The sequence below is a fragment of the Salvelinus fontinalis genome, chromosome 34 (assembly GCF_029448725.1).
Source record: "Salvelinus fontinalis isolate EN_2023a chromosome 34, ASM2944872v1, whole genome shotgun sequence".
NCBI lineage: Eukaryota > Metazoa > Chordata > Actinopteri > Salmoniformes > Salmonidae > Salvelinus > Salvelinus fontinalis.
The window spans coordinates 7,411,263-7,423,704 of NC_074698.1; the positions used below are offsets into that span (position 1 = coordinate 7,411,263).

Genomic DNA, 12,442 nt, shown 5'->3' on the forward strand with positions numbered 1-12,442 from the left:
AATCTGTTTTTTTCCATCTTTAGTTGTTCTGCCTGATGATGTCACTGCCAGCACTCATTGTATGCTCAATGAGAGATTGCTGGATGAAGTTTTAGGGCCAACTATTACTCTGTTATGACAAATCTGGTATGCTAAATGAGATCTAAAACATATCCACTTTAACCCTGTCTATTCCTCTACCACCAGATGTCACTATGCGCCTCCAGCTAGAGAGTATGTCAATATTACAATGCACAGCATTTTAAAGTTTGAGTATCCATGATGGTCATATCAATACATGATCACGTTGAGGACTAATAACAACGGGATGTTTTAGTCAATCGAAAAGGTTTTTGTAATCTACCATACAGGATTTTTTTTGCAGTTGGTGTGTGTGGATCTGTAAATCTGTGTGAATAGCGTGTAGCACAGATTTGACCATTCAACTTATTTACAGTTGGAAAGGGCAGAGAAAAAGACTCCCTCTGGGAAGTGACACACACACCCTCTCTCTGCTAACACCTATCGGGCTCTGGTGCTGTCTGCAGCTTAAACATATTCATGTGCAGGGAGAAGGATGCTGTGCTTAAATCTACTGCCTGCAAGGACCTAGCAAAAGATGAATCACTTTCATTTAATCTTTCATTCACTCCACCTTGCATTTGACTAGAAAGTGCTCTGCTTTTAGTCAAATGAGACAAAAGCCACTGCCTATTTTGTTCACAAACAAAGTACGTCTAAAATAGATGCTATTTTCCATCTGACCTGACAGACCCTTAGCTATGTGTTGATGGTCTGTCTGTCAGTGGCTATATGAGTGCATAGCAGAACAAAGAGGGTACAAAGGCCTACAAATCTGAGAAAAGTTTCTCACTTGGCCTTGCTGCTTCCTAGAGCTGGGCTTCTCCATCTCTTCAAATTCCCATTGGTTTTCTCCACTTTCTTCCCATTGAGACACATTGAAGGAAACATGTGCACATGTTGGCCTATTCTTGTGAACACCTGTTATGTGGTTCGTCAATAGTCTATGTACTGACTACACATATGTACTGTAGTGCTATTTAGAAATAGATCACATTGCTCTTACAAAGGCTACTTCAGTTACTACAAGACTACTTCGAATGATGAAAATAACAATAGAATATAACATGATAATATGTAGGAAAATAAGAATAAACTATGTCTCCATCTATTTATTATTATTATTGTTGTTATTTCATCATCAATACAGAATTGGATAATTTGATCATTTAATTGCCTTACATTTGTTAGGTTAGGCTATATTATGCTGGTAAATGAACTTACTGAAGTAGGGACAATATATTGCACATGTTCATGTTTTCATATGACAATATTCGCCTGTCAAACAGAAAACCCCGGAAGTGGGCGGTTAGAGAGGGAGAGAACATAGACCGTTTCTGCTATCCGGGATCCTTGGGAAGTCGCCCCCCCCCCCCCCCCCCCCCCCCCTTAACCATTTAAAATGGTTAAGGTAAGGGCAAAGGTTAGGGTTATGTTAGATGTTTGAGTAAGGGTAGTTAGTATAGGTTAAGGTTAGGGTTTAGGATATGGACGTCCCAAGGATCCCGGATAGCACTTGACCGATCATAGAGGGGAGAGCAAGCGAAAGACACGAGAGAGAGAGAGAATGAAAAAAACTGCGTAGCGAACAGTTAGAAAGAGACGGGAGAGGTTCCTTTTCTGGGTCGTACGTACGTTGCGGAGCTTTCCCTTACTTTTATGCAAAAAGACAACTCATTTGATCGTCCCGTCAAGGTAGGTTTGTTAACTATGTCAGCTTCGAGAAGATTTTGGAGAAGCATATTTCGTGCAGACGGTTTCTATTGCGAAAGAATGTTCTGACAGCGCTTTGTAAACAAACTATGGTTAGAGTTGTGCGGATCTGTCGTCTTTTACGCTAGCCAAGCGTGGTTATAATGTCACCGACAATACCACATGTGAAGCTACACATATATATTTTTCCAGTTGATTGAGTATATTGTTAATATAATATTTACTTTGTTATTGGTGTTTTTTGACCCTTTCTCCTATATATATATATATATATATATATATATTGAATCAACAGGCTGGGTCCAACCCCCTCCTGGGAGTCAAGCGAGAACTCGAATACGCTAGATCATTTATTTTGCTTCAACATTGCACAATGTTTTTAACATAACATCTTAAAGGCTATATTATTAACATCATTTGCATGTAGGCTATAACAAATGTTATACGGAATCATTGAAAAGCGTGTAGCCTAAGTCAAACGCAAATTGGAATGTGAGTTTATTCTATCAAACCGTTAGCCAGCGCACGGCGCATATCATGGTATAATGAATGTGCGTGCGGAACTCCTCTCAAGAAGTTGTGTTGTAGCCTAACAGGTGAAAGTTCAACTTGTATTGCACATCTGTGTTAGTTAGGTAACTTTCGAATTTAGATAAGAACTAGATAAATACATGATCAGTGCAACAAAAAACTGAGTAATAATCCACTCTAAAGTGTTTGTGGAGATTATTTGGCAGAATATTTCTCGGAGAGGTTTTTTATTTTGTCCAAGTTTGCTGGTGAAACTGGGCGCGTACCGTTTTTCAATTAAGGAATAATTTGACAAACTGTTAACAACCATGTGATAATACACAACTGTACACAATAACACAATTGCTACTGTAGGCCATATTGGCTACAGACGTTTTATTTGGTGTTGATATGCTGGCAAAGTATCCCAATGTTTATCTTCATGCACGTCGAGAGCAAGGCAGCCTGGCTATTGGTCAGGTGATGCAGTCAAGATGTGACGTTCTCTCTGCTCCTGTTTATTTGAGTGTTTTATGCCAGTTGTTCTCCAAGCCTCCTTACCACAACTTAGTAAACATGGGTGTTTGGAACACAAACAATGGATTTAATTTAAGACGCTTTATGTCAATGATTCATAATTCAATCTGGAATAAAACAAGCCACATCATCTAGTTGTCCTATTAATCTCCCAATCCCTCATTGATATGTGTCAGGTAGTGTTTTACTTGTTTTATAACAAAATGGCCACACAGGATGCTGTGTAAAATGTGGTCAGTCGTCATAACAATGAAAACAAACATGAAAACAAATAACAAACACCTGCTGTATGAGTAATCACTCTGAGCGGGTGAATCTCATCACATTTAATTAGTATTGTTGGTCCTTTAGTACCAAAACTATCATTCTGTTTGCTTTCTTATTCCTCTCGTGAGAAATGAGCTCAACATATTTTGTGCGCAATTGGCTTCAACTAACCTGAGATTAATTGATTCACACTGTGTTATAAAGGGAGCTCGTTCACTTGTTTTCCATCACATTTGTTGCTATTGGGGTTAGAAGAAGCACCATCACAGTATCGATGCCGTGGATGTCGGTTAAATACGGAAGGCACATTTCGGTTGAATACATTCAGTTGTGCAACTGACCAGGTATCCCCTTTACCTTTCCCTAATTAATGTCACAGAAGCCACTGAAGTGTTTGCATTCAAATGCCACTGAAAGCAGTGCTGTGTGGTTCTGGTTGTTGTCACTGAAGAGATGGACATGTTCCAGAATAGTACACTGTGTGACTCACATGCAAAGGTATGCAATTGGAAACGTAGTTGTTGGTGTTTAACTGAAATGTCACCACATACATTGACGTTATACTGTATGACAAGACTGTCATATAGCTCAACCTTACAAGCACAGACAGGTCTATGTATAAAGGAAATACCCCCTAAAATGTTGATGTGTTGATGACTAAAATGTCAATGTCACTGCGAGCTTTGAGTGGTGATAAGATTTGTGTGTGTGTGTGTGTGTGTGCGTGTGTGTGTGTGTGTGTGTCCGCGTGTGTGTGTGTCCGCGTGTGTGTGCGTTACAACCACACCGAGTATGGACGTTGATGTTTGTTTAAAGAATCTCAGATAAAGAAAGTCATTACTTCCTGCGCTGCAGTTTGATTGCTCCCTTCCTTGTCCCTGTGTATCCTACCTCTTTCATGTTATAATGACATGATACACACACCAACTGACAGCAGCACAGGTCAGGATGCTTTGATTTGCTAACCAGGGGTAACAGTCAGGTGCACTCCCAGACTTCCTTGACCCAGCCCACCACCCCTTGAAAGTTAATTGATTTGGTAGATGTTTTTATTTTTCTGACCCCCTGCGGTTATAGTTTTGCCTGACGACTCATTCTGAATTTAACTCTGCTGTTCTATCGATCGCTCCATACATTCGTGGTGGAGAAGAAATGGTAGTGGGTGTGGTGTTTGGCCGAAGTGATGTGGATGGGTAGTCAGGCTAGTTATAATTGGAAGAGGAAGTGTGAACTCTAACATAGCCTATTAGCTGGAAAGGTATCTCCAAACACATTTTTGCTAGTAGAAGCTGTTTAGCTGGTTAAACAAAGGTTAGCCATGTGTTGGCAAAAACTAATGTCCAAGTCAAGAATGCTTACCAGCAGCCTTACCTGCTTTTTTCAGTCTATGTCAGATACTCCAGTGAGTGTAATTAGCTCCAATTACTGTGATTAGCTAAATATTAGGAGTTCAGAAATCAAGTTGACATAAACATTTGTTTATTCTGTTGTTGCTAGTGATGTTCATTTGTAATATTCATTAAAAGAAGGATCCCCAGTTGAATACCCCTAATCTAGCTGAATTCTCTGACCCATATCTCCTCCACATCATAATGTACCTTCCCCTGACAATTCACCACCCACAACCACTCCTTATTCCTCCCTTCAACACCCACAACCACTCCTTATTCCTCCATTACCAACAACCACTCCTTATTCCTCCACCACCCAAAACCACTCCTTATTCCCCCACCACCCACAAACACTCCTTATTCCCCCACCACCCACAAACACTCCTTATTCCTCCACCACCCACAACCACTCCTTATTCCTCCACCACCCAAAACCACTCCTTATTCCCCCACCACCCACAAACACTCCTTATTCCTCCACCACCCACAAACACTCCTTATTCCTCCACCACCCACAAACACTCCTTATTCCCCCACCACCCACAAACACTCCTTATTCCTCCACCACCCAAAACCACTCCTTATTCCCCCACCACCCACAAACACTCCTTATTCCCCCACCACCCACAACCACTCCTTATTCCTCCACCACCCAAAACCACTCCTTATTCCTCCTCCACCCACAAACACTCCTTATTCCTCCACAACCACTCCTTATTCCTCCACCACCCACAAACACCCAGTATTCCCCCACCACCCACAACCACTCCTTATTCCTCCACCACCCACAACCACTCCTTATTCCTCCACCACCCACAACCACTCCTTATTCCTCCACCACCCACAACCAGTCCTTATTCCTCCACCACCTTTCCACCATCCAGGGCTCTCTGACTAGTTGGGTACTCAACATCGGGTCAACTTGCCTGTTTGGTTTGAAGTAGAGATTGAAAGAAGGATGCGTGCTGTAATGATGTTCCTGACCCGAGTGCTCCTGTCATACCATGTTCACTGCTATCTACTACTTCTCCCTGGGGCTGCATGCCCTTTAGCAGATGAGGACTTTTGAAAAAAATACTGTTGACTTTGGCTCTATATATGTTTTATTACTTAGATTGGATTTTTGAAAGGTTTCTGGCTCTGTTCCATTTGCTCTTTGGCTGCTTATAAGTTCTGCTGTATCACTGTATTGGGCTTTCTGCCCTGATGCCTGCAAAGTATTTGTGGTACTAGGTCCTGTAGATTTTCCTTAATGGATTGTCTGCCCAGCTTCATCTGCACAATTTAGGATGTGTTTTTCCTCTCTAAAATAAATAAGCACTAGGTCAGACATCAATGATAAAAAAACGTTATGGTAAACCATCAAGGATTGTTTGCACTACTTAACCCTGACCCACTTGACATTATGGGAAGTGCTGCCTGGGGAGCCCACACGGTTAATTCAACTGGACTATGTAACTGGCCGTCTCCACTGCCAAGACAACGTTTCAGAGGTCGTTTTGGGTCTGGCTGGCGCGGACAGTTGGCATGCCAGGCACACATGGGTTGGACAGCACAACCTGTCCTAGGCAGGGAGGGAGCAGAAACAGACACAGAGAGACAACTCCAGGAACAGCAGGGGAACAGGGGAAACCCTATGCTTAAGGATCCCGTCTCTCAACAGACAGGGCAGGCCATGTGGTCACAGCATGTCCGTGTGCTTAGCCAGGGTTCCCCCACATTATCTCTTTCCCTGCTACCAGGCAAGCCATGGCAGAGATACTGACCTGATGAGTCTTTACTGGAAGGGCTGGAGGAAAGAGGAAGATGAGAGGTTTTGGTGCATGGGGGGGTTGTTGTGATGCTGGTGAAAAGGGATGGGTAGTTGAAGTATTCCATGCATGCCTGTGATGAATTCATGGATGTAACACATTATAATTCTGTGGTTTCCATGGCGCTGTGAGGTCGCATAGGTAGAGAGCTCTGTACATATTGTACATATTTTAGCGTTGGCCCCATTTAGTCGATTGTTTGGTCAATAGGCTGTTGGTCGGCTGAGATTTCTTGAGTCAGGCAGTCGTAAAAATAAATCATGGTGCACAAGACACCTGTCTGATTGGCACCTGTCTCAGTGGACTAATCCACTGCGGAGGCCACAGGGTTGGCATAGTCCATCACTCTAAGACATGTGATACTGATATTGTATATGCTTGTATTATGTAAAAAATAATGGTGCAACACTAATATATCTAATATTATTTTATAACAAATGTTGGGTACGGTTGCTAAGTGCATAATAGCAAAGTTGAACAGCATATTGGGATTGAGAACAATGCGGCGGAGGCAGCAGCAGAGACGAGGAAACGGCCCTTGCCTTAGCCTAATTGTCAAAGAAAATTGAGTAGCGAGGAAATCCCAACTTCGTTTGGCCTATAATCAATAGCCTAACTTAAATGTGCCTGGCTTTATAAAGCATCCATAAACAGTGCCTTCGGAAAGTATTCAGACCCCTTGACTTTTTCAGCATTCTGTTATGTTACAGCCTTGTTCTAAAACGGATTCAATATATTTTTCCCTATAAGCAATCTACACACAATATCCCATAATGGCAAAGCGAAAACAGGTTTTTAGGAAAATTCAAAAACAGAAATACCTTATTTACATAAGTATTCAGACCCTTTGCTATGAGACTCGAAATTGAGCTCAGGTGCATCCTGTTTCCATCGATCATCCCTGAGCTGTTTCCGCAACTTCATTGGAGTCCACCAGTAGTAAATTCAAATGATTGGACATGATTTGGAAAGGCACGCACCTGTCTATATAAGGTCCCACAGTTGACAGTGCATGTCAGAGCAAAAACCAAGCCATGAGGTCGAAGGAATTGTCTGTAGAGCTCCGAGACAGGATTGTGTCGAGGCACAGATCTGGGGAAGGGTACCAAAAAAGTTCTGCAGCATTGATGGTCCCCAAGAACACAGTGGCCTCCATCATTCTTAAATGGAAGAAGTTTGGAACCACCAGGACTATTCCTAGACTATTCCTGCCCGGCCAAACTGAGCAATCGGGGGAGAAGGGCCTTGGTCAGAGAGATGACCAAGAACCCGATGATCAATCTGACAGAGCTCTAGAGTTCCCCTGTGGAGATGGGAGAACCTTCCAGAAGGACAACCATCTCTGCAGCACTCCACCAATCAGGCCTTTATGGTAGAGTGGCTAGACGGAAGCCACTCCTCCGTAAAAGGCACATGACAGCCCGCTAGGAGTTTGCCAAAAGGCACCTAAAGGACTCTCAGACCATTAGAAACAAGTTTCTCTGGTCTGATGAAACCAAGATTAAACTCTTTGGCCTGAATGCCAAGCGTCACGTCTGGAGGAAACCTGGCACCATTTTCAGGGGCAAGGACTGGGAGACTAGTCAGGATCGAGGCAATAATGAACAGAGCAAAGTACAGAGAGATCCTTGATGAAAACCTGCTCCAGAGCTCTCAGGACCTCAGACTGGGGCAAAGGTTCACCTTCCAACAGGACAACGAACCTAAGCACACAGCCAAGACAACACAGGAGTGGCTTCGGGACAAGTCTCTGAATGTCCTTGAGTGGCCCAGCCAGAGCCCGTACTTGAACCCGATCGAACATCTCCGGAGAGACCTGAAAATAGCTGTTCAGCAACGCTCCCCATCCAACCTGACAGAACTTTAGAGGTCGGCAGGGAAGAATGGGAGAAATTCCCCAAATACAGGGGTTCCAATAAATTAGCAAACATTTCTAAAACACTTATTTTTCTTTTTCACTATGGGGTATTAGATTTTTCAGATACATTTTTTTTTAAATACATTTTTGAATAAGGCTGTAACGTAATGTGGAAAAAGTCAAGGAGTCTGAATACTTTCTGAAGGCACAGTATATCTACAGAAATATGACAGATTTAGCTTCTGTTAGCCTGTTTGAGTGTTTGTTTGTTTAATAGCCTACTAATTCCGTGACCACCAAGCCTCATGCAACGGCAAAATGTCAGATGAAGCAAATTCCCAGATTCTGCTTTTTGATCTTTGCTATGCTGTAATGAAGGCTTTACATGTTCTTTTTGTTAGAACAGACTGCTATTACTTCTAATTTATTTAGTGTTTACACTTCCAAACAGTCAGAAAAATTATATTGTAATCTAACAGCACCTGTCATTGCTGTAATGAAAAGCACTATACAAATACAATCTGTAATTATTATGAAGATTATTGTTATTAATAATCTTAATCATAATCTTAATGGTGTATACTGTATTTGGGAAAAGTTCCTGGCTTGGTTATCAGTCATTAATCCCTTGTCCTGTCAGAATGCTTTGAGTCAGGAGTCACACAGTCCCAGATGATCTCATACAGTTGAGGAAAGGAAGCTATCCAACCCAGGTTAAAAAGCCATTTTACAACCTATGTGTTGTGATAATTGCGTTGTTTGCTCTATAACCTCTTACTTCATATGCCTTGCCACTGTGATATATAGGCATAAAGTCGAGACAATAAAAAGACAGTGGCAGAATAAATTCAACCACACCTTTGTTTCATCACAAAACCGGAGAGCAACATCTGTCTGGTGTCCACAAAGCATATTGCGTGTAACAAACAGTTACATGACCTACATCAAGGTCAGGCAAGTTATTGTTTCCGACATTTTTGAACTACTAAACAACTATGGATTTAGAAGCATGGAGAGTTACTTCAAGTCACAAAGAAAACAGGAGGTGCCTCCAATATTCCAGCACCAGTTCAATATTTCAACATCATCAAATCACCTCTGTTTAGTCTTAATACAGACAGTGATAACTAAGATACCAAAAATAATTTAGTCTCTTTCATGACTCTATTATACAGTACACACTTTTAGTTTTTGTTGTCGTATGCTACCTGGCTAAAATGCTTGCTTGCTAGTCTAACTTCCTTTCATGGCCAACGATGCACCAGGCCAGCTAGTTAACATTAGCGTACTACATCTAGCTACATATTGAACTTTCATCCTCTCAGTCCAGGGGCACAATGTATGGTTAGATCAGAATCGCTGTTATAATCATTGTCCAGTACGGAGAATTAAGTCAAACCACAAGTCCAAATCCCTTTCTCCATCCTTGGCTAATTTAGAAAAGGGCCGATTTTAGCTAGCTAGCCACCGGAGAACAATGACAACAAGATTTGTTTTACTGTAAATTACATGTTGCTTCGGATGTGATGTGATTGGTGTGAAGCTAAATCCAAACTGGCTTCCCTCCCTTGACACTTTTTTTTGGCGCGCCAGGACCATTCACAGTTGATCTCACTCAGTTTATCTCAATGCCGATTGGCTATGATTATTTTATTCTTTATCAAGGGAAGCCAAATGCTCGCTGGCTTCCCTTGCTTTCAATTCTACGGGAGGAAACAATGTCATACTCTTTTAAACCAGACAGCATCAGATAGATGGCCTACACATATTCAGGGAAAATGCTGAAACACAGAGAGACCGAAGATGGAGGGGGGGTGTGGCATCTCTTGGCGTCTATGAATACACGCCGCTGGAGGAGGGAGGGAGGAAGAAAAGGGAAAAGGTGGAGGAGGTGTTGATAGGAGGTTCAAATTGTCCATGTTTGACCATTGAAAATCATAAAGGCTGTTATTGGGGTAGGATCATCAAATCTTAGATGAGGACTAAGAGGGGGTTCCTATTTGAGCATGAGGAAGTGTTGCCCAATCAGAGGGCAGTGTCATGTAGGCTACAAGGAAGTGGGCGTGTTCAACATTGAAGCCGACTTTAAAGGCGAGTCGAGACCGACTGATTTTCAAATCCCTGTGCATCTAAAAAAACGACTCAATCTTAGTTGTAGATCAGTCAGTCACGATTTACCCATGATACATCACGGTGTTAATGATCTCAAACACAGCCAATGAGTACCTCAGTGTGTGGCATGGCCTTTTTCATATGGCCACGGTGTTGATTGGTTTCTTTTTACATTCTCTTCTCTCTCTCTGCCTTTAGCTGAGTAACAGTGTGTTGTCCAGTCCAAGCAGAGATTAAACCTCACCATGGTGAGCGTGAAACGGGTTGAAAATGTTTTCAAGCAGAGAGAGGAGGAAGGGAGGAAGAGAGAAAGACAGTTAAAGGGAAAGAGATACTGTAGTAGGGGAGGAGCCTGGGTCTATGAGAAAGCATGTGGTGGTGAAAGCAAGGCTCACGCTAACCTCTACCCCCACTAACCCCGCCCCTTTCAGTTGGGCTCAAACTAATCCTATAGTCACATGACCTCCAGAGCTCTCAGCCTCTTGCCTAGGCAAGACTGATCGGTCTGTCAAATACATCATGTAGCCTGGGTCACGGTTGACAGCTACATTACATTACTCTGAAGTTTGTATCTAGTAACACTAAATGGGCTACATTGTTAACAAGTGATTTATCATCCAACTAAAATCCTTCCTTTTAAAATGATTAAGATGGTCCACATAGTCATCAATACCCATAGAGTTGGATCACTCCTGCTGGTCTTCATGTGCCAGTGCAACGTATCTCTCTCTATCTCTCTCTCTCTCCCTCTTTCACTTTTGCTCTCTCATTCACAGTATTTCTCTGATAGACCGTAAAAATATATGTATTTGAAAGATTTCTCCCTTCTTCTATGTTGCGCACCAGATACTGAGACGCGTGATAAGGCCTCCGGATATTATCTTCATGACGCACAAGAAATTACCAGCGCTCTCGAAGAAGGTCCCTCTCAGCCGTCGCTCTCAGCCAGCCATGGGAAGGTAGCATGCAAATTAGGGAGGGGCATGTGGCTATGAGCATCACGTTTTTCCTCAAATGTCGCCTGTGGATATTTTTGTTTTTGCTGTGATTCCGAGTTTCTGACTGGGTTATGTATTTGTTAAATGTAATGGTCTTTGGATGTACCTTACTTAATTAACTTTTATTTCTGGTTAATTCCTTCTTAAATGTCCATTGGCATTGTATTGGGGTTGGGGGATAACTGGTGTTGTCTATCCTTGTTGCAATATGCAAATTGTATGCAAATCGTTGGAAACCACAATTTCAACCTATTCTCAGTTCCTTTCTGTAAAGTAAACAACACACATGAGTAAAATGCTCAACCACTTCACCAGAGTTACATTCAATAGACTCTAAACAGGAGCAGGCATTTTCACATTGAAGCTGAACCAATGCTCATTTGCATTCCCATAGCATTCACAGTATATTCTTTATTTATTTTTGGGGTTCTTTCTATCCCTTTTTCGTGATATCCAATTGTATTTACAGTCTTGTCCCATCGCTGCAACTCCCGTATGGACTCGGGAGAGGTGAAGGTCGAGAGCCATGTCTCCTCCGAAACACGACCCTGCCAAGCCGCTCTGCTCCTTGACACACTGCTCGCTTAACCCGGAAGACAGTCGCACCAATGTGTCGGAGGAAACACTGTACAGCTGGCAACCGAAGTCAGCGTGCATGTGCCCGGCCCACCACAAGGAGTCACTAGAGCACGATGAGACAAGGACAACCCAGCCAGCCAAACCCTCCCCTAATCTGGACGACGCTGGGCCAATTGTGCGCCACCTCATGGGTCTCCCGGTCGCGGCCGGCTGCGACACAGCCTGGGATCGAACCCGGGTCTGTAGTGACGCCTCAAGCACTGTGATGCAGAACCCTAGACCGCTGCGCAACTCAGGAGGCCCTATTTACAGAATATTGTAATCGTTTCAATTATTGTGATATCATATGACTCTGATATCATTTCGTCCAGCCCAACATATAATTTTCAAAGTAATTAATTAAAAGCTACCCAATCTTCATAAGGCATGCTCACCTCATGCTGGGTTGGCACCGGGGGATATGAAAGAAGGCGTTTGAACTGTAATGTTTGATAAACTCTACAGGAGGTCCAATTTGCTGCAGGTCACGTTATGCTGGATGGCAGAATTTGTTCATATGTTAGCAAATATCAATATCACTTACATGCCGCTCAGAGCAAGCCATAG

General features: G+C 42.6%; 1 protein-coding gene across 1 annotated transcript in view; it reads left to right on the top strand.

Moving 5' to 3' along the window:
- The first annotated feature begins 1,505 nt into the window (after positions 1-1,505).
- Positions 1,506-12,442, top strand: part of LOC129832971 (signal transducer and activator of transcription 5B-like) — a 113,969-nt gene continuing 103,032 nt past the window's right edge. Inside the window, exon 1 of the mRNA XM_055897141.1 lies at positions 1,506-1,755. Within this exon, the coding sequence (XP_055753116.1) occupies positions 1,720-1,755 (36 nt within the window). The 5' untranslated portion in view covers positions 1,506-1,719. The remainder of the gene's footprint in view (positions 1,756-12,442) is intronic.